Genomic DNA, 20,205 nt, shown 5'->3' with positions numbered 1-20,205 from the left:
GCCTCTATCACATGAAAACTGGCCATGAAAGCAGGTGATGTGTACTCAAAAAATTAAAACTTTACCTTACTGCACAACCGGTGCGGAGTACATGCACTATCTGTAAAGTTATAAAAGTTACAGCGCTGCTAATGCAAACGAGTGCGAAATTTGGTTGAGTTAAGTAACTTTTTACTTAATGTTGTGTTTGTTACCGCACGTGACCAAATTAACAACCGCAAACGAGTGCGGATGCTCTGAGATGGATATTCATCACATGAACGGATGTCATACACATCGCAGGGATTTACCCCCTTGTGAAGATCCATCAGTGGTTTTTGTGGGCTTTTAACAAAAGGAAAATATCATAGGTCTTGGTGGAGAGAGGCAAACCAAGAAAGTGGACTTGAAAAATACTCGCGGAGGCTTCCCATAAGGTTATAAATTATCTAGAAGAGAAACCCCGATTGATTTCACCAGTTTAGAAGTGGTTGAAAGGCTGGAATAAGTCTGTAATATCAGTTTCAACAACATGCCCATAGATCCACTGGTTGTATTCACTCTTACTTTGCAGTCACGTGTGTTCCAAAATGACACAACTGGAATAAGCTTGGTGTCAAATGTGGTGTCAGGTTCAATCACATTCAACTTATGTTTGATTCCTTTTGCAGACCCCTGCTTCCTTGAACAATCTACATGGTAGCTCCGCGATCTCTAATCAAAGCTAGAGAAAAATAGTCCATAAGAGGTGCAACCAATAATTTTCAATAGATTTTTTTTGATATTGAATAAGCTTTTTAGTGTCCATGATTTGCACTGCTTTTCAATTTATGTTCTCCAGTGAGTTTTGCTCTCCAATGAGAGTAAAAAGTCTACAAAGCAACCTCAACAATATCAAAATATGGAATACTCTGGCTAAATATTTGGGAATGCTTGAATACCATCAATCAGTTTTTCAAAGTCCCAGCTGAATTCACTATACCACTCTTGTGAGATACTTTAGCAGGGAAGCTTTACAATACCCATACCATGTTTGAATTTTCCACTCAATCCCCACTGTTTTGCTGATTTGCATGGAAACCCTTGCACAACTGATACTATTCTTCAATTTCAGTCGTACCTTGACCAAAAACCCAAATGTCACCATTATTGGACAATTTTCTAATGGTTAGAAGATTTTTACACTCAAATTTACACTTGATGAGGAGTGTAGAAAAGGTGGAGTCTAAGGATCTATCTGACATTGGTTTATATACAATTTTACACTTGATGCCTATAAAATCTTAGAGGGCAAATAAGTAGGTGCAATTCTATCTCTAATAAATCTATATCTATTGGTGATATAACATTAGGATCTGATGAATCATGTTTTGCTTTTCTTTGACTTATGACTCTTGCCATGATAAATGATGACTGATATATCTGAATTTGAAGATAAAATGGTATGTTAGGTTACTAGGTAAGATGCAGAGTCAAAATAAACCGTGATGGCGTACATAATCTGATACCTTGCGAAACATCAATTTCTGGAATACTAAGTGCACAAGAAAAATTAGATATCGTGAAAAGGCCTTTAAGTTTAAGGACCTGATGACTTATTTTCACCCAGATCATACTTCGTTGATTGGGTTCAAGAAAAGTTCAACCTCCAATACCACAAGGCAATTTGTGAGGCAAAAGATGGGCTCGACTGAGCTTTTGGTCGCACAATGGAATACGTATCTGTGGGCGTAGATGGATTTTTGCACTGCTCATATCAATATCAAGTGCGAAATATCCAGTGTGAAATTATATGTGATCACATTTAAGATCAAATTTTACACTCGACAACTTGCACTTGATTATTTTGCACTCTAAGATTTTAAAGGCATCAAATGTAAAATTGTATTTAAACCAATGTGAGATAGAGCTTTTCATCTTGTTTACACCCCTTTTCAAGTGTAAATCATTGAGTGTAAAAATCTTCAGACCCATTTGTATGGCATGGCCTGAAAAGGCAAGAACAAAATAACAAGGTTCAATGGTATTCATGTATAAATAACAAGAAAAAATCCAACTATCTCTCCCATCCATGATTAGATCTGTATCTTACAAGTATATATTATATGTATCATCTCGGTCATCCGTTTTTGATATGCTATTCACAATGCGGTGTTAGTCACCTCGATCAAGAAAAGGGTCACGGAGGAAAGACGTGTCTATAGGTTGTTATATTGTACATTTCATTAGGATTTGCTTACTATTCTAATCTACCTTTCTCTTCTTCAGCTGCTTTTCTAGCTCCCTTGATGGCACTGGCAAGCTTCGCTGGATTGACTTTAGGTGGATTAACTTTGGTTGAAGTAACTTTGGGTGGATCATGAGTTGATGATTTCTGAGTTACATTGTCTCCTTGTTTTTTCTTGTCATCTGGAGCTGGCGTCGAGCGATTACGATGCGTGTTGATAGCAGTGATTGAATCGATCTGCTGTTCATCCTGAAGAACTTCCGCAGGCACAGGAGGTCTCGGATTTGCCGGGGGCGTCTTCATGGCCGATCGAATCGGTGCAAGGGCTGCGCCAGCTTGGTTACGACTCGGAGGTCGGGATGGAATTGTATCCTCATGAGAAATCTTCTCGACATATGGATCAAAAACTACACTCTGTGTTAAATTACGGTCGATTGGGCTTTTGATGACGCCGCTATTGGATTCTGTGTTACCATTTGTCGGGCGATCTGAATTTGGAGTAGAAGTGCTATTGATGGCGGTACTTGTTCCAGCACGAGGACTTGATTTCAAGTTGGATGGGTTTGATCCGCTCGACATCGCGCTCGAGCCAGGCTGGGAAGCATGCACAGGAGGCGCAGAAGATGATGATGGATGATTCCTAGCATAAGGAGTGGGTGGTCGCGATGAACGTGATAGTCCTGAAGTACAAGATAGTTTTGAACGTCAGACTGTTGCTCATGCAGTAAGGATAGTTGTGTATGATTGCGCAGATGGGAGGATGAACGTGAGGCCGAAGGGTCAGCAACGTACCAGTACTGGGATATGCCGGGCCAGACGATGCGAAGGGATCGTTTCGAGGAAGCGAGTCAGAGGGCAAATGTGATGGACTTGGATTTGGAGCAGCTCTGCTTCCTGCTGGACGCAATCCGCTCATACCTGATGATTGATCCAATGTCAAATTCGTATCTTGCAATCATAATTCAATTTCAAATGAGACTATGAGTGTTATACGATTTTTAGACTGAAGTTGTTCAGACATTGTGTAGGTTACAGAGTCAATGATTTCAGGCTTACGTCTTAGTCTTTCGAGTTCTGTTTGATAGGGAACACCAGTACCCATCAGCCCAGGTCCGAGAGAGCGAGGCCGAGGGCGTATCTCCCCCCTACGTTCGGCGTATTCTCTTCGGATCCTTTCTCTACGCAATTCATGTTTGATATTTATGGGGCGGTACGGCTGCTCCATCCAGTTGAAGATTCTGCGCCCGAGGCCAAGCCCTCCATGGTACCACATTGGGTATCTGATCTCTAACCCAGGTGTAAGGCTATAGTGTTTTCTTGTACGCATTGCTGGGCCTGCGAGTGGGCAAGTGGTATAGCCCATGCGAGAGTTGAATGGTGAACCAAAGAGATGCGCTGCCCAAAAAGAGCCCTCATCGATCCCAATCTGTCGACGCGCATCTACATTCATGTCGCTCCACAATCTTACGCGTTCACCACTGTCTTGGATTTCTTCCCAGCGGAGGCGTTCTCGCCAGCGCCGTGAACGTTCCTGCTCATCTAGACTCCGGTCAAGACGTAGTAACATCTCAAAAAGGTAGAGATCATCGAGCAAGTGCGTATTGATGCGTGCAAATCGGTCTTGAGATAGGCCATAGCTGCCCAGCGCTTTCATCCGACCATAGCCGTAGTCAAAATCAATCGGCTCCGTGAAGGGGTCACGAACGTACACGTTTTGACGGCTTGTACCACAAGCGAAGAAGCCATCCCGATCACCGAAGAAGGGCAGTCCTCGTGGTAGGTGATTTGTTAGTAAGTGGTAATAAGCACCAGCTATTCCACCCCCGGAAAGCGCAAGGTCTAACTTTGGCGTCCTATCTGAGAGCTTGCGTGCCGCCGCCAACCAGCGTGGTTGATACAGATAGGAAGCCTTCGATGCAGGCTCGATAGGTTGGCTTAGAACGTGCCCGAAACGAGAAAGCTTGGCAATCCGCCTATTTGAGTCAATCTCGCGATAATGATTGAGCATGGTCAATTGTCTCTCGAGCTGCTTGACTTCAGATGCTAGCTTCATTTCAAGATCCGCACTGTCTTGGAGAGAAAGTTGTTTCTCAAGATCATTGCGTTGTCGGTCCAATTCCATTTGTCTCGTATCGATTTCATTGAAGAAGGTGGCTGCGTCGATATTGATGGTAGATAATGACTGCTGTTCTTCGGCAACTGAATTAGGCATTGAGATAGTCCCTGAGAGATTGAGCTTGTTCTTGTGCTTCATGTTATCTTCCATTGTGGTGAGTTTGTCGACTTGCCTTCTGATGTCATGAGCTTTCTTGATGTTTTTCGGGGTAGACAATTGATGAATGGAGCTCTGATAGCTTATCAGTGACCTGGGGGAGTGCACGGCGGTCGAGTACGGTGTATGTGATGTCACTTCTGATGAGACGGACATATCCGGTATGCAAAAAAAATCATCGAGAATGGATACATTTGAATTCTTGGAAAAAGCTCGATGAAGAGACGCATCTAATTGGGATGTAACATGATTGATTTGCTCGCGTTCAGTATGATAGGGTTGACGAGTTGGAGGAAGTCCATTCAGCTTGCTTTTTCTACCTAGAATGTTGCCATCGACACTTCTTCGTCGGTCGTTTGAATGGTGTGAATCCGAAGTTTGATATGCAAAATTGGTGGATGAAGGTGAGTTTCCCAAAATCTCGGATCTCTACAAAAGGAGTGGTACGAGGCGGCGTCAAAGCAATGCTTTAATCATTTTTATGCACTCGTGACAGGCACAACCAAAGAGTCATTACATGCATATATCTGTCTGCTTGGTGAAGCTTGAGGTAATCATCGCGCCATGAATCGTGTCCTGTGAGCAAAGCTTTACATCACTCAATAAACGGAATGATTTTTGAGAATTCGTTGTGTTTCTGCTTACTCGACGCACTTGGACTCGTTGTGAAACTTTGATTGGTCGCATACGAGTCGAATGGCGCCTGACTACCTCCACGAGACTCATATAGTAGAGCGGCAGGTGTACTGTATCCTACATCCCAAACAAAGTCAAGGACAAAGGAAAATTTAGTGTAACCAAAAATGACGAGTCGCGACCCAGCCATCACAGTCACTTGCAATACATAATCAGGGCCTTGCTGAACATACCTTCGGAGTAATCTCTGTCCTCCTGTTTCAGGATATCACTATCAGAATGCCCAGAAAGGTTATAACGGAGATCATAAGCTGATTTGAAATCATTCTCGCCAAAGTGCTGTTTTCCTCCGTGACCCGGAGACGCATATTGTTGGCGGGAAGGTGGCCTGTGGTATGGCGACCCGGGTGATGCAAAGGGTGATCTGGACGTTGGTGCATAGCATTCATTCGTTGAATTACCCCCTCGGCTTTCCCACGAGTAGTGCGCAGGTGGTTCCAGATTGCTAAAGCTCTGTGGGCGAGCCTGTGATTGGCCATCGCCGTACCGACTGGAAATCGCAGGATGTTGCTGTCGGGTAGGATCATATGCGCCGTGAGACTCGGAAGCACCGAAGACAATGGGTGTTCTGCTACCACTACTTGAATCGAAGTATGAATCATTGCATTGTTTTGCTAGCTCTGGCGTTTGAGTGCGGCGTTCAGGATTGATTCTGGACGTGTGGTCCAGAAATCTAAGGTCGGTATTATAGTGATTTCTGGTGTCCGTGCTAAAGCTCAACTCAGATTGAAGATCGTAATCCTGATCATAAGGGTAAGAGTGCTCGCTTTCGTATCCTTGTTTGTAAAACCTTGCCTTGACAGACCCATGGTCATGATCATAACCTGAATATTTTCCTGTATGTTCAGTCGAATTCTTGAATCCTGACTGCAAGCGTTGGTCACGCAGATTGTTGACATGCGAGTACGAGGCGGACCCAACAAGCGACGGATTGTATTTCGAGGACATAGGTAGATCGTAACCACTCGTGGTCCGCATGTCGTCAGAGAAAAACTGTTCAGATCCGGCATGACTTGGTCCCCGCTGTAGGCGAACTAATTCTTCTCTGGCCTCGTTCCAATCTTCATCGCTTACGCCGAAAGATCGAGAGGATGTAGAAGGACCCCGCTTGAATGAAGGACTCGAGTAAGCAGATAAGCTCGTATTACTACCCATATGCGTTGCTATAAGTAGATGAGGTTATAAGCAACAGTCAAACCAGGAAGAATGACCGTGTTGTGCAAACCTCGACCTGCTATATCGAAATCGCCTGCCCATCTGGTCGAAAGTGAGCCATCCACGTACATCTTGCACGTATTACGTGTTGACCCGTTTTGGATTGAGGGGCCACTTCGAAAGCTGTTGAGTTACTTTTGTAGGATGGATCCCCTTGATGGCCTGGATTCCGACTTTGAAGCAGAAAGGGAGTCGACATAAGTTGTTATGATATCACAAAATCGCTCCCCTCAAAGGTTAAAAGCTGTGATTCGGGTCCGAGCCGCTGTGTAGATCGCAATCTCCCAGGAAGAAAAATCTGCTGAACTGTCAGGTACTGGAAGATATTAGCTCGTGAGAGCTTGTGTTGTTCAACACAGGTTGATTTGGACAACACGAAAACACCTTGAAGGGAATTGCCGCGGAGAGAATGACTGGGAATCCAGCAGCCAGCAATGGGGCAATGAGCATACATTCGTGGATGGTACGAAGTACAGTCGTTCTCAGAAATGTTGGAAAATTGCAAAATCTCGAGCTGAGCTCGGGGTCCGTGCGCTGAGCAGTGACACGCAGATACAGTGGGTAAACCCGAGTACGTGTTCCGACCTGCCCTGCAAAATCAAATTTCACCTTTCGGGTCAATGTCGGGGCACTCAATTTGAATGTTTGAGACTGGCACCCAGACCATTGAAAAGGCATTGCTTTGATGAATCTAGGAATATGGTTTTGGAGACCAAAAATATGATTTTACTCTTTTAGAGGTTTGGATTTTCGGACCTAGGCCTCAATTAGGTACCTATCTAGCTACTTAGCGGCGCACTAGGCCTATAATTTAATGAATATGGCTGCTCAAGTGGCAAATAACAACCAAATTTGCTTTTTTTTCAAAAAAAACCAAAAGTTTTGCAGCCTAACACCACCCTTCAACCTTACTCTCCCGCCAAAAAAAGCAGAAAAAATGGCAAAAATTTCTCAAAAATTTCGGACCCAAACCTCTATGCGGACTGGCTTGGAACACGTACTCGGGTTTACCCACTGTACAAACACTGACAAAAACTTTGATTTTGACAGGTATCTCAAGATGAAAATTCGATTACTTTCCATCATACCTCGATGACCAGACTACTATCTTGCCAATGGCCAGGCTAACGGACCAATGTCTTCAGAAAAACGGTGAAAACATACGATTTCATGGTTAAGGGGTTGTAACACGAGCTGAGGATCAGAGGAAGGATGGCATGGAGAGGACACAAGGGAGTTGAGGTTGGTGAAAGGGACACTGATCTCCACTCGACAGCTGCCATGACTTTTCCGTGACACATGTCATGAAAAAGTTGCCTCCTCGGGACCACGACCTCAGCTCGAAATGTTGGATTTTTCCAACATTTCTGAGAACGACTGTATTATCAGAGTGGAATCTGTGAAAGGCGACGGTCACGAACACAGGTTGTTGACGAAAACGCTCTCGAAAGAGCTGCATTAAAAATTGGCAATACGACATTCACCCCAATGGATGATTCGTGCCAAAACCAGATCCATGTTTTTTTCCCTTTCGTTTCACTATCTACTTGTCTTTCCAGATTTGTCCCAGAAGAGACCTGTGTCGAAATTTCCATTCTCTTCAATTTCATCAAAAACAAATCGTAATCTATATACGCAAAAAATTTATATTGTTATTTCTAAACTTGTCTACTATCTCCTAAAAACTTTCTCTCTATCAAATCAGTCTTATCAGTTTATTATCTTTGCTGTCTAGTTCTTTAAAATTTTTTTTCCCGCCCACCACCCTCTAGTCAGACTGGGGTTAAGTTTCAGGCTGCCGTTATCTTTTTCTCTTATTCAGAAGTAGGGGGGCACTCCAGTGGAGCGCCCAGCGCCTAGTTTTGGGCCACCCACAAGTACTCTCTGCGCGCTCTCACATGAAACTCAGGCCCCAGGTCACATTCTCTGAGTAACCACAACAACCTAGTGCCACCTAGCCAAACTGATTCCATTCAAATCAAGTGATGAACTCTGTAGAATTGCGACTGACCCTTTGTTCCTCTTCGTTCCCTTCCCTTCTCAACTTCTGTACATCGACGTTTTCATACCCGTCCAAGTCTTTCCCTCAAAGAGATGGATACGGGATTTATGTATGTTCAGATCGATCATCCTAGAAGAACAAAGGGTATTTTGTTTTAAATTGACGTGCAACAATAATCGTCTGCGTTAACAAAAAAAAGCTCACAGCCTTGTGTAAGACTCGTCGTGTTTTTTTGTCTGAGATCCGTTGCAAACACTTGCATAAAGACCTGGTGCACATCCATCCATGTAGCCACATATCTATAAATTCAATTACTCATACCAGCGCACACATTTTATGGTATCACCGCGTCTTGCAAAATGAGAACGATATTTTCTCTCTCGCTGCCAATTACATTCAGCCTGGTGATTCTTCCAGAATTTTCTGCTAGTTTTTGATTTTATCCCTTCCAGATCACATTGAAAACCACCCCAAAATCATACTATGCCAAGCTGCACTGGTCTGTTCAAATTTGGGATAACAGCAGCTTCAGATTCACTGCAAACATTAATCAACTTCCCCCAGTGCGCAGGAAAAATGATTGGGAGTATCATTTGTCATAAAATGATCTATCACTCCACACCTGATCCATAACACCCACACTACATATGTGTAGCAGGCTCAGTGAATTGGTGGTTATCATGTACATACAGTTCTGCTCAGTTATCTGCTCAGCAGGATGATTTATTCATATGTAATACATGCTGTAACTTTTTCAGATTGACAAAAGCATTTAAAAGATAGACTACATACACTGACTCAACGTTTTGGTGTAATCTCATCAACTCAACTGCATGTAATACCCTTTCTGTTACTAAGAAATAGCTTCAAAAATATTGCCTGAGCAGCTACAGAATTATATGTAGTGAATTCTTGGGACAATTTTTTCCAAGTCAAAAAAGTTACATGTGGTATAACATGTGTGTTATATATTCTGATGGGCAAAAAACTGAGCAGACCTGTATGTACATGATAGAAAACTATTTACTTAGCGTACTGCACATATGTAGTGTGGGTGTTGAGGCTCAGGTGAGCGGTATTGGATCTTCTTATGACAAACTGTACTATTAATCATTTTCCTCTTCCAATGTGGGGAAGTTGAATGATGTTCACAGTGATTGACACGGGATTATCACTCCTAAAGTTTGACCTTCTTCATATTCTGAGACTTGGTGTACAATCCAGGAATGCAGGAGTGAGTATGAGTTTACTCAGTAAAGTGAGTATTATTGAGTATACTGAGTATTTTTGCCTATTTTTGGCCCTGTAAACCCGTAAAAAGTGAGTATCAGTTAAGTATATACTCATACTCGGTACTCATTCCTGCATCCCTGGTACAATCTATTAAAATAGTGTATATTAATTTTTTCACCTTGTATGACACAAGATGGACCAGAAAGCCACTTGAGTATTCACTCACTCCCAGTCTCATGAAAATCAATTTACTCTTTACTCTGGCTCTTTATCCGCAGGGGTTGTGGTTGGGACACCTAATTTTGTTCTGAAAGGTGCAGGTGAAGCCAAACTTTTTGAGCTTCTTGATCAACTGTGGCCAGTACAAGGAACAATGTATCTTGAACATTCAATATGACAAATTTAGATTTGAGTGAATGAGCAATTATATAAGGGGATGATAACTTTCAGGGGGCAAAGTTTCAGCTTATTGATCACAATTGATGTGTGTGTAATTGGGTATAGGATTGATCCAACATTTGAATTATGAACAATTATTCTTGAAGGTGATGATTGAACCTCTTTTTAGAAAAACTGATTATTTGCTTGATTTATGTCTTCCGGCTCATCCGGTTGAATCCCCATCAAATGGTTCCAGATTAAATGATTCACTCAGAGAAGGTGTGTCAGGTCAGGTCCAGAAAGAATATGTCATGACTGACTGAGTCTCATTTCAAGATACTATAAAACGTCATTCATGATTTCTGAGAGTATGTATAGCATGCTTCAGTAGAGTTATTGACTTCAAGTACATATAAAGTGAATAAAATGCAAAACATTAAGGGTACTCAAAGTAAAGTATGTAGCGCTACATACTTTTCGCTACATACTTTTTTTGGCGGGGACAAAGAAAAAAATATACTTTTGGCCTCGTCTCCCCCGCCAAAAAAAGTATATAGCAAAAAGTATGTACACGTACATACTTACTTTGAGTACCCTTATTGTATAGATTTTTAAATGGGTTGATCTTATTGAGGTACTTTAGGATTGGTGCTGAAGAATTCATAATATAGGTCAAAATGGTTAAATTCAAATCTGCGGAGGGTCAGCAGTACCATCATAGGTTGAGTGAATCTGGTGGAATTCAGAGCGATATATGATTGTCTTCTTTAGGTAGACAATTGGGCAATAGTACACTACAATGTAACATAGCCAAACAGGGATATCAAGCAAAGGGGAAACATTGGTTGAATTGTGTGCTTTTTTGATTGGAAGAGGTGAAGGTGTGCTATACAAAAAAGCAAGTATAGAATCTAATCACAAATGGGTGCCATCATTTTTTTTCAAGAATTGTTGCTTCAGAATTTGGTCACCAAGAGATACCACTGTGAAGCATCAACTGACTTGATTGGATGGGCTTTGCCCACCTTGAACAATATGGGAACTTCAGTAATTCATTATCTTGGCATGGTTAAGGACACCAATCAATTTGATAGTAAAAAATTTGAAGGGCTTTCAGAACTCTCGCGATGCGCTTGACTTAGATTCCAGTTGTGGTCACGGGGACTCGATTAGAGGTACCTCGAGGAATATGTTCACAGCTCGAGTCTGAGCCAATGAGGGTTAGAACTCAATGGCTTGTCAATTGCCCTCTTTTCTCCATTTCTGATACAATGTCTGTAATTTTGGTTGATGGTGACAAGAATTCCAGTTTGCGCATACAGCGTTGGGATGGAATTTTTTCAGTTTTTAGAACAACATGATTGGAAAGAGTGATGAAAGGGAATGATCAGTCTAGTACATGAGGATTGGGAAGGACACAAAAGAACACATACATGATCCTCTTCCGATGGAGAGACTTTTGGACATGTTTTGTGTTGTCTAGGGAGGGGTGATGCTTGGGACCTTTTGTAACATAGGATCTTGAATTATGATTAAGACTCATGTTGATTTTTTTGGATTCAAGGCGGAGGAGAGGTTTAGCTGGTTTTTGTCTTGGATGAAGTGAATGATTGAAGAGGGAAGAATAAATGTCTTTAGTTGTGATTATAAGGACAAAGTGGGATGACATGGGTGGTTTTATGCACCTTAAAAAGTGGTGATACAGAATCTGAATCCTAAAAAATCATACATACTACCCTCAGCACCTCCCTCAGCACGGCTTTCTGAAAAAGGAATGATCCCCCTTTCAGATTCATTCAATCAAAGGGGTCAGGAGAAAAGTCTAGCTGGTTTTATACTTTGGAGAATCTCATGCTGAGCTAAGGAAAGTGAAAGTTCCAATTTTGCGTGCATTGGATACATCTGCATTGAATTTGAATGCCATAGAATTATCTTTCAAGATTTTTTTGAGTGTTCCAAGCTAGAAGACTTGGCTTGATTTTATATCAGAAAGACAGGTTTTATTCCATAGAAAGCATCCCCTTGATTTTGTGAGTGCAGTGTCCGTTGATGATAGTACAATACACACACCACAGCCATGACTAGATGACTCTGCACTTGGCTGGCTTGAAGCTGCTTTTGACCAGTGAGTAGAGTCAATGATCTGGGAACTATCCCTGTCTCTGGAGCTATTGATACTTTGATGTGGGTACTGAAAGGACATGGTGTTGATCTTAAAACTTGTGACCTTTCCCCTTTTGATGAGATAAAACAATGGGCCTTCATCATTGCAATCCACATATCAGATTTATTTGGTCAGGTTCAAACAACCTGATCTGGATTGGAGAGCTACTAATGCAGATATAGCACTTGGGGTTGAAAAGAAGGAGAAATTTCTTTTGGATTTCATTGCTTTCACCAACACTGGGTAAGCTGCGCTGCAACGCGCTACGAGCCAGTTACCCGAGGACGCAGCGGTTTTCCAGGGGGTCTCGCTGCGTCACCACGTTAACGCAGCGGTTTTATGGCATATCTGTCAACTAAATCCTCGTAGCGCAGCTCCTCAGAGCTGCGTTACGGCCGTTAACAGCTGCGTTTACAGGTTTAGCAGGCACGCTCCGTTGAGCGTTAACAGCTACAGCTCCACCGCAGAAAGCCGTAGCGTGATTGATATCAAAAGGAGAAAAAAGAAAAGAAGGTATACTTAATGACAGTAGAGAAATGTATAAATAGAATAAAGAAAACATAGTTGTAACAGAAAGAAAACAAAACTGTAAAATGAGAAACAAAAAGAAACACCAAAGTGAAAAATGTTTGAGGTTTATCAGTTCAGTGGAATCCCCATCAATTTGAAGACCTTCACAAGGTCTTCAAAGCCTGTTCCGAGTTCTACACCTTCTCTTAACCATAATCTGCTTGACACAAGCATCTCGATTGTTCGAGCTATCAAGCTACCTCTACCTGAACAGCAAACATCTGATGCGCAAGAAAAGATGCGCTCGGCGGCGCAATAAGAGCCTGTTGATGCCAAGTAGTCCCTGGCCATGCGTGCGATCACTCAATAGGTCCTTTCATGTACCTATGTTGAATTAACATTGAACTTTATTAGTCACCCTGTTGTTTCAAAACAAAATGAAATAGTTAAAGTGAAATGATTTCAATAGGAAAAACACACTTTCCACCATTCCAAACTTGCTTTGCAATCTTGGACATCATAATCTTCAGCCTTCATCTTGTCAGTCCCTTGTAAATAATTCTTCAACGCTATATCTTCGGACTCTTCAATCTCGGGTTCTGATTCTGAGTCGCTGAGAAAGATATCTGGCTTGGGGGAGGAAGTTGCAGGAGTCTTTGAGGATTTCGCTTGTTGGGAAGCAGTCTGTTTCTTCTTAGCAGGTGCCGAGAGCTTGTACGCGCGATGGAGACGTCGGAAGGTCGCTTCAGCTTTCATAGTCACAGCAGAATCCGCTCCAAACCATTTTACAAAGAATTTGAGTCTGAAAAATGGATGGAGAATTGTCGCCATGACCAGTGTCTCGCATCCAAGGGCTTTGTTGAGATATTCAACAGTTTTTTCCTTCATCTTCGCAAGCATTGGATAAATGCCATTGGTCGTGCTGAGCAGCTGGATTTTCTTTTTGAGCGTGTTGCACAGCTCAACATATTTTGGTATGACCATGCACCCTGTTGGACCATCACCTTCCATAGCAAGGGTCATCTTCAAGAAAGGCTTGAGAGACGCGAAAATTAAATTAGATTGATGTGAGAAACAATCATAGATGAGAGAAAATATGAAAAGAAATAAAGAAGGACACTTACTTCGAGCTCATCGTTGATCTTACGAACTTGAGCCCAGTCAGTGGTCGTCATTTCCAATTCGTGGAAATAGCCATGAGGCTTTTTATTCTTACAAGCTGACCGATGCTTAGCGTGGACTATATTTAAGTCATCTCGACATAATTGGTCGATGACCTTGAAATAACAAAAGAATATACTAGAGTCAGTCTATCTATATTTGAGAATATAAAAGGAGATAAAACTGCTTACGTCTTGGGCAAGCCATGCTTTGTGACGGCTAACATATTTGATGTTCCATCTGATCCCATAGCCCGCTATAAGTGAGCCACTGAAGCCCTTCTGCAAACTTACCCTTTTGAATTCTTTGCGCCAGGCCGCAGATCGAGTAATCCAACGTACAATGAAGTCCAACTGAATGTGAAGTGCGAAAACAATCAGTAGGTACACTGTAGCAAGGTGTTCGGATTCTGAACACAGTCTTACCTTGCGCAAAATAAAGTCAATGTGGTTTGCTTCTCGACGATGGGTAGGCTGTGCCTCATTCTCTTCGATTGCGAGTTCTGGACACGCCTCTTCTTCAGCGTCAGCCAAGTCCCACTCCCCCTCGTCATCAAGTTCAGCTGGTACTTCAGGTGGATCTTCCAGATCTTGTAGGTCATGCTCAACATCCTGATCTTCAAATTCCGGATTGGATCACAAAGTTTGTTTTGGATCGTTTGAATCCGATGCTGATGCTAGGTGTTCCTCTTCTTCCTCGGCGATAGTTTCGAAAATGGGAAAATTGCCTCGATTGGATTCCTTTGCCTTCATAGGTGGAGGTGCTTTCACACCCAGGGCTGCCAAGCCTGCGTTGACAATCAACGCAATCTTGTGGCAAAAACAGAAAATATGCATACAGTCCGGGTCCCAAGTGTAAGAGGGATGATCTTTACCCAAGAACTGTTTGTGCATCTCTTTTGCCATAGTCTTGTTATTTGACCCGGAATCGGTCGTCTGAGAAAGCATGTAATACAATAAATAAAAGGTATTAGTACAATTCAAAAAAAAAATTAAAAGGAACTTAGAGAACATACAAGATTAGAAGATACTATACTAATCTTTTCAAAAAGACCATGCTTGACCAAAATGTTGACCACAGGCTCTGCAAGCCAAGGCCCGTGGTGATGCCATACGATCAATTTGAGGGCAAGGTGACGGACTCGGTAGTTCCAGTTGTCATCTATAAAGGTCACAGCTGCCCCTATGAATGCGTGGCGGTTTCCCTTGGTGGTCCATCCATCGTGAACCAGGTTAAACTTAGACTTGAGAGCCTTGAAGGTTTGAAAAAAGTGGTTTAAACCAACATCAGTTAAACTCGAGATTACCACCACTGTATCAGTCAAACGTGATCATATCTTTAATCCAGAGAATACATTCTCTTTGAGTGACAAGTCAACCTGTTTTGCCTCTTCGGCAGCCCAGCGTCGACCATACAAGTGGGCGTCCTTTCGCAGGTAGCGGACTATACCTCGTAGGATGGGATCTTTGATTTGATTCCACGGTAGAGCTTGGCGAATGAGCCAAGTACTTATCATTTGGTTGAGGGTGAGGTTGAAGAACGTGGAAGATGGGGTAGATACTACAAAGTCGTCCAATGGGCCTTTTGCCTTTGCGTTTGCCTGACGAGTTTCGGCAACTGATGGGGGTACAAGGGTTGGATCTTCCTCTCGAGCTTTGAGCCGACCGGGGCAGCCAACATCCGATCGGCTGTCTTGAGTAGAGCCATCTCGATGGACTCAAAGATTGCCAGTAAGGTTGCTTAAGCTTACTCGGACTGGATCACTCCTGTCTCTCTTGCAGAATCGACACGGGTATGACAATGGGGCCTTGGTTGGATCCTATACCAATTAATTGCAAGGGCAAGGGAAACATGGTCAATAAAACAAAACGAGCAGAGAAAGGAAAAAGTGTAAAAGGTAAACTAAAATCCAATGAAACTCACGTCAGGTTTGCCATTTTTGTCGACTCCGTGGAAAGGTGGATCGTAATAACATCTGACTTTGCAGGCGTCGCTGTCGGGATTCACAACCTTGCGCTTCTTGGCTACAATCTTCTGATTTTCCTCGTCGGAATCAGCTCGCATCTCCTCTCTCGTGACACTTCCTCGAGCATTCTATTGATTCAAGTGTGATGAAGATATTAGTTTTGATTGTAAATTTTGTATAGGATTTAAGATTGGTATTAATGTGTACTAACCTCATCGCTCTTTGATGATTGCTTCTTATGCTTCTTAGCCTTGGCTTTACTTTTCTTCCGCTTGGGAGAAGGTGGCAAGCTACCTTCGGATTCAATCACTCCAGCCACGGATTCTTCATCAGAGGTGATTACCGTTACTGTAGAACCGGTTGACTGTTTCTTGCGTTTGTTTTGAGACTTAGCAAGGATGATGCTTTCGATTGAGACTCGGCGTCGTAAATCAGGGCTCTGAGGGATCAATCCAGGGTTGCTGGTCTGTTTACGAGACCGCGACGGACGTTCGGAGGTTACGGACGACATGGTACTACTACAAGTATGCTATAGAGTGTAGGAAGTAGTGGGCGATAACAAATAAAAGAATAAAAGAAATAAGTGAAGACAATTTAAGTAGGATTGAGATTGAAAGAGAGAAAAAGACAGCAGTTACCTTGTTGACCATCCAATACCTCGCCATCGAGTCCCTGGTCTGTGGGTTACGCCGCATGTGTCGATGTGATGTCCAGATTGGGGGAAATAGCATCTGTGCGTGTTCGTTTAGTGGCGTATGAAGTGCCAGATTAGGATATATCAAGGAAGGTGGTGATTCATACAGGTTGGGGATTTTGACCACGGCACGGGAGCTAACGGTGCCGGATATCGGTGCTACCCGTGCCGCAGCGTAGCTTTTTACAAAAAAGGACTTTTTGCCCGGGCCCGTAGCTCTGCGGGGTACTTCTGAAAAGAGCTACGCTCCTTTGTTACGCAGCGGGACAAAAAAACCGCTCCGCTCCGCCGCGCTGCAGCTACGGAGAGCTCAGCTTACCCAGTGTTGCTTTCACTTGCAAGCACTGGTGGAGTTCTACTTGTTGGACGATTTTTGCAAGCCCCGTGGCATCTACCATCATTGATCATGCTTCCAAGACTCACAGCCATGGAAAGTTGTGACATCCTTTGCGTTCAAGACCAGCTGAAAGGAGAGACAGAAGATGGCTCAGAGGGCCAGGTGCAAAATTCTTGAACTTTTGCGCAGACTTGGTCTACAAGCATGCATGTACATAAGAAGATCATTCATGGAAGCAACCCAGTTCACTTGGGCCACACTGGTGGCCATTTTCCATTGGCATCAATCAGACTTGCACATGCAAGTAGATAGTTACCTCTCTTGAAGGGTACAATTGTGTATAAGTAACAGTTACGGACTATCAGTACTTCATTCAATCTCAACAGAAACACCTGCACATGCTCCCTTTCTCAACCACAACACTGCAAAGGTAAGTCACTATCTTTCTAGCTCAATTCCACAAAGTCATTCTGAAGTTTAAGCCTTTCACTGCCAGCATTAAAAAGGTTCCTGAATGGGAACATGGGTTCTAGCAACCAAATTCCCCTTCTCCTACCATTAAACAGCTTCATGAATATTTCCTGAGTAGCCATTGTGATATATGTAGTCAATTCTTTGAAATGTGTGTCTCAATCTGAACAAAGTCACAGAATGTATTACATGCAATTTGCTTGTCCAGATAAGCAGATAGCTGAGCAGACCTGTACACCCACTTTGGTAAACAAAAGCATTAATGACTTAATGCAACTTTTACATCACAGTGAGAAATTTTCTCACCGGGTACGTCTATGTAAAATCACACAATCACATGTTTGTTAGGAACATTTGGTAAGCATATAGAAAGTGAAATATGTATGATCAAATTCTTAAGACCATTGATCACAATGCCATTGCCATTTGATAAACAAGATCATTGACTTCTTCAAGCTCAACTATCAACCAAATTTCACTCTTCCTACATCACTCTCAACTATCTTTGTACTAGCGCTCATGCTCAAACTTCAGTTATAGTTCTGTTACAAGCACTTCAAGTTTTTGCACATGATAAATCAAATTGGATTCAAATTGAATGAGTTTGAATGTGAAAGAGAAAACAGTTGGAATTGTAACTTGAATCACAAGAAGTTGGGTTGGATGGTAAACAAGTTTGAAGTCAGGTTTATAAGAGATAGTTGATGAGATCAACTGGTTTTGAATTTGTAAAGTTTAAAATGATTGAGGTTGAGCTGATGATGAGTGGATGTTGGTCGTCATAAGAGAGAAAAAACAGCCAGGTACAAAGAAAGACAAAGCGGTATTTAGCTTGAGAAGAAAGAGAGGTGAGAGAAGGCAAGAGATTGCAGATGCAGTTATTTGAAAAGGAACAACTAAAACTAACTTAACTCGAGCTGCAAACTTTCAAATGAGAGGCACAAGATTTGGACTTAGTTAAGTTAGCAACTAAAAGTTGTTTTGGAGAATATGTATGATTTTTGCACATATGTGCAAAAATATGTATGAGGCTTTTGTTGCAGTTTGGTTTACCAAATTGGTTTTTTGGGTCATATATACAACCAAAAATTGGTGTGTCTTTTTGGTGGGGCACAGTTGGTTGCATATTGTAGCCTATGATTTATGGCTCAGATGTGCAGTGCAAGATGATTTAATGACCCATTCTACTCGCAATCATGTTCCCATCAAGGAACCTATCAACGCTGGCAGTGCATGTCATCAATGACATCACAACAAACTTTCAGTTTTTGATATGATTCCTTAAGTCTCCAAAAATAGTTGGTTCCAGCTTTTTTCAATAGCCAACTCTCCTTTTGGGAGTGGATTGATAGACCTGCAATTTAGTTGCACTGTACCATCAGTTGAAACCAAAAATATTGGCTGGGGGTGGTCAGGTGCTGTCCAACTTTGACAAGTTTCAGTTAGAGGTTATTGCTTGCACCTTATGCAAGAGATATCACATCTTGTGTCCTGGCTGACAGCTAATATGATCAGAATCAATCCAACACCTGGTTCATTGACATGCAAAAGACTTAACTATCTGCAACAAGGTAGTAAAAAGAGGCGCTAGCAACGAATTAATGTGAAGGGTGGATACAACGGCTTTTGTGACTTCTTGCTTGTATCCTATGAAGAGCATACTTGCGCATAATTTGCCATGATATCAATCCAGGTGTCACCTGTCATCACTTCATCGATCGTCCTCTATAGAAAGTGACGAAGACTTGTGGATCATTGGACTTGACCATCAAGGCTGACTATATTTACCTTATTGCTTTATATGTAAAGCTACTCGTGTTTTATCGCAGGTGCTTCATCCTCTACGGTATCAAGACATGGGTGAAAGCAAAAAAACAGATTCATGAAACCAGTTGCTGGATGAAGCACCAATGTGAAAAATGAAACTGACCATTCAGAATTCCCTCTTTCACTAGTTCATCCGGCTTGGGTCGATGAGAGAGCGCTACGTTGAGTTTGTCTTCCAACTGATTTTTGGCCAACTCAATTTGCGTTGCCTAGAGTGTCGTGCATCAACCTTAGCAACTGGATATGTCATCAAAGGCGAGAAGCGCTTGGCAGGTAGACTTACCTGCAATGATGGATCCAAGTTCCTGAACACGTGTGGTTTCGAACAAGGAATAACTGATGAATTGCGCATCATCGGAAACGAGTTTTCAACTTTGGCTTACCCAGGCTTCAAAACGTTCTTCTCGACAAGTTCCGTCTTTTCCGGTCTATGGGCTAATAGCTTTTCGAGCTTCGCTTTCGCCTTCCATAGCATAGGACACAAAGCAGGATCGAAATAGCAACGCCATTTTAGCCACATAATCATAATGAAGTCAATTAAGCCTGGAAAGAAAGATTTCTTTCTGACTGACCTCTGCTTCTCTGGCCGCAAGGTCCTTAACGTCTTCCAGTTCTTGTGCAGACGTTGGATCAGCTGCTGAATTGTATTCAAACCTTGTCAATTTTCAGAGTTCCGTAAATCATTTTCGAGATCGGATACAACCCGCACCTTTAAGACCACCAATCATACAAAGTTGTTTCGATCAAGGTCCGGCAAGAGGACAATTCGAAGGATTGGGAAGAAATGCCAGAATTCAAGGGCAGAGACATCAGCATCTTGGTTTGCAAATCGAGGAGTTGTCGGAAAACACGGATTCATTGAGGGCCTATCCAATGATGTCTTGAGTCGCACTATAGTGCATGGCACATTGAAGTGAACCTCAGCTCTAGTACATGATCAACTTACCCATCACGAAGACTCGAGTTTTATTGAGCTGTGGGTTTGGAGCTGGTGCGCGTGAATGATTCCGAGAGGGGAGATAACGATGGACAAGAACAGATTCCTGGAGGCTATTCTCTTGTTGTAAGCT

General features: G+C 42.5%; 3 protein-coding genes across 3 annotated transcripts; all 3 read right to left on the bottom strand.

Annotated features, from left to right (window-relative positions):
• Nucleotides 1–2,218: 2,218 nt before the first annotated feature.
• Nucleotides 2,219–6,460, bottom strand: MELLADRAFT_105829 (uncharacterized protein; the record flags this gene model as incomplete). Its single annotated transcript, XM_007409154.1, has 6 exons — nt 2,219–2,886; nt 2,999–3,124; nt 3,263–4,798; nt 5,124–5,231; nt 5,348–6,337; nt 6,400–6,460. The coding sequence occupies 6 exons, from the start codon at nt 6,458–6,460 to the stop codon at nt 2,219–2,221; spliced, it is 3,489 nt and encodes a 1,162-aa protein (XP_007409216.1).
• A 9,542-nt stretch (nt 6,461–16,002) lies between these two features.
• MELLADRAFT_105828 (uncharacterized protein) lies at nt 16,003–16,537 on the bottom strand (the record flags this gene model as incomplete). Its single annotated transcript, XM_007409153.1, has 2 exons — nt 16,003–16,335; nt 16,445–16,537. 2 exons carry the CDS (start codon nt 16,535–16,537, stop codon nt 16,003–16,005), a joined length of 426 nt encoding a protein of 141 aa, XP_007409215.1.
• A 2,279-nt stretch (nt 16,538–18,816) lies between these two features.
• Nucleotides 18,817–20,205, bottom strand: MELLADRAFT_71686 (uncharacterized protein; the record flags this gene model as incomplete). The annotated part of the gene is made up of 6 exons (XM_007409152.1): nt 18,817–19,149; nt 19,239–19,344; nt 19,419–19,440; nt 19,519–19,598; nt 19,708–19,769; nt 20,082–20,205. The coding sequence occupies 6 exons, from the start codon at nt 20,083–20,085 to the stop codon at nt 19,118–19,120; spliced, it is 306 nt and encodes a 101-aa protein (XP_007409214.1).

Source organism: Melampsora larici-populina (assembly GCF_000204055.1).
Source record: "Melampsora larici-populina 98AG31 unplaced genomic scaffold MELLAscaffold_15, whole genome shotgun sequence".
Classification (NCBI taxonomy): domain Eukaryota; kingdom Fungi; phylum Basidiomycota; class Pucciniomycetes; order Pucciniales; family Melampsoraceae; genus Melampsora; species Melampsora laricis-populina.
Note: the sequence above shows the minus strand (reverse complement) of the source record. Positions and strands in the feature narration are given on the sequence as shown.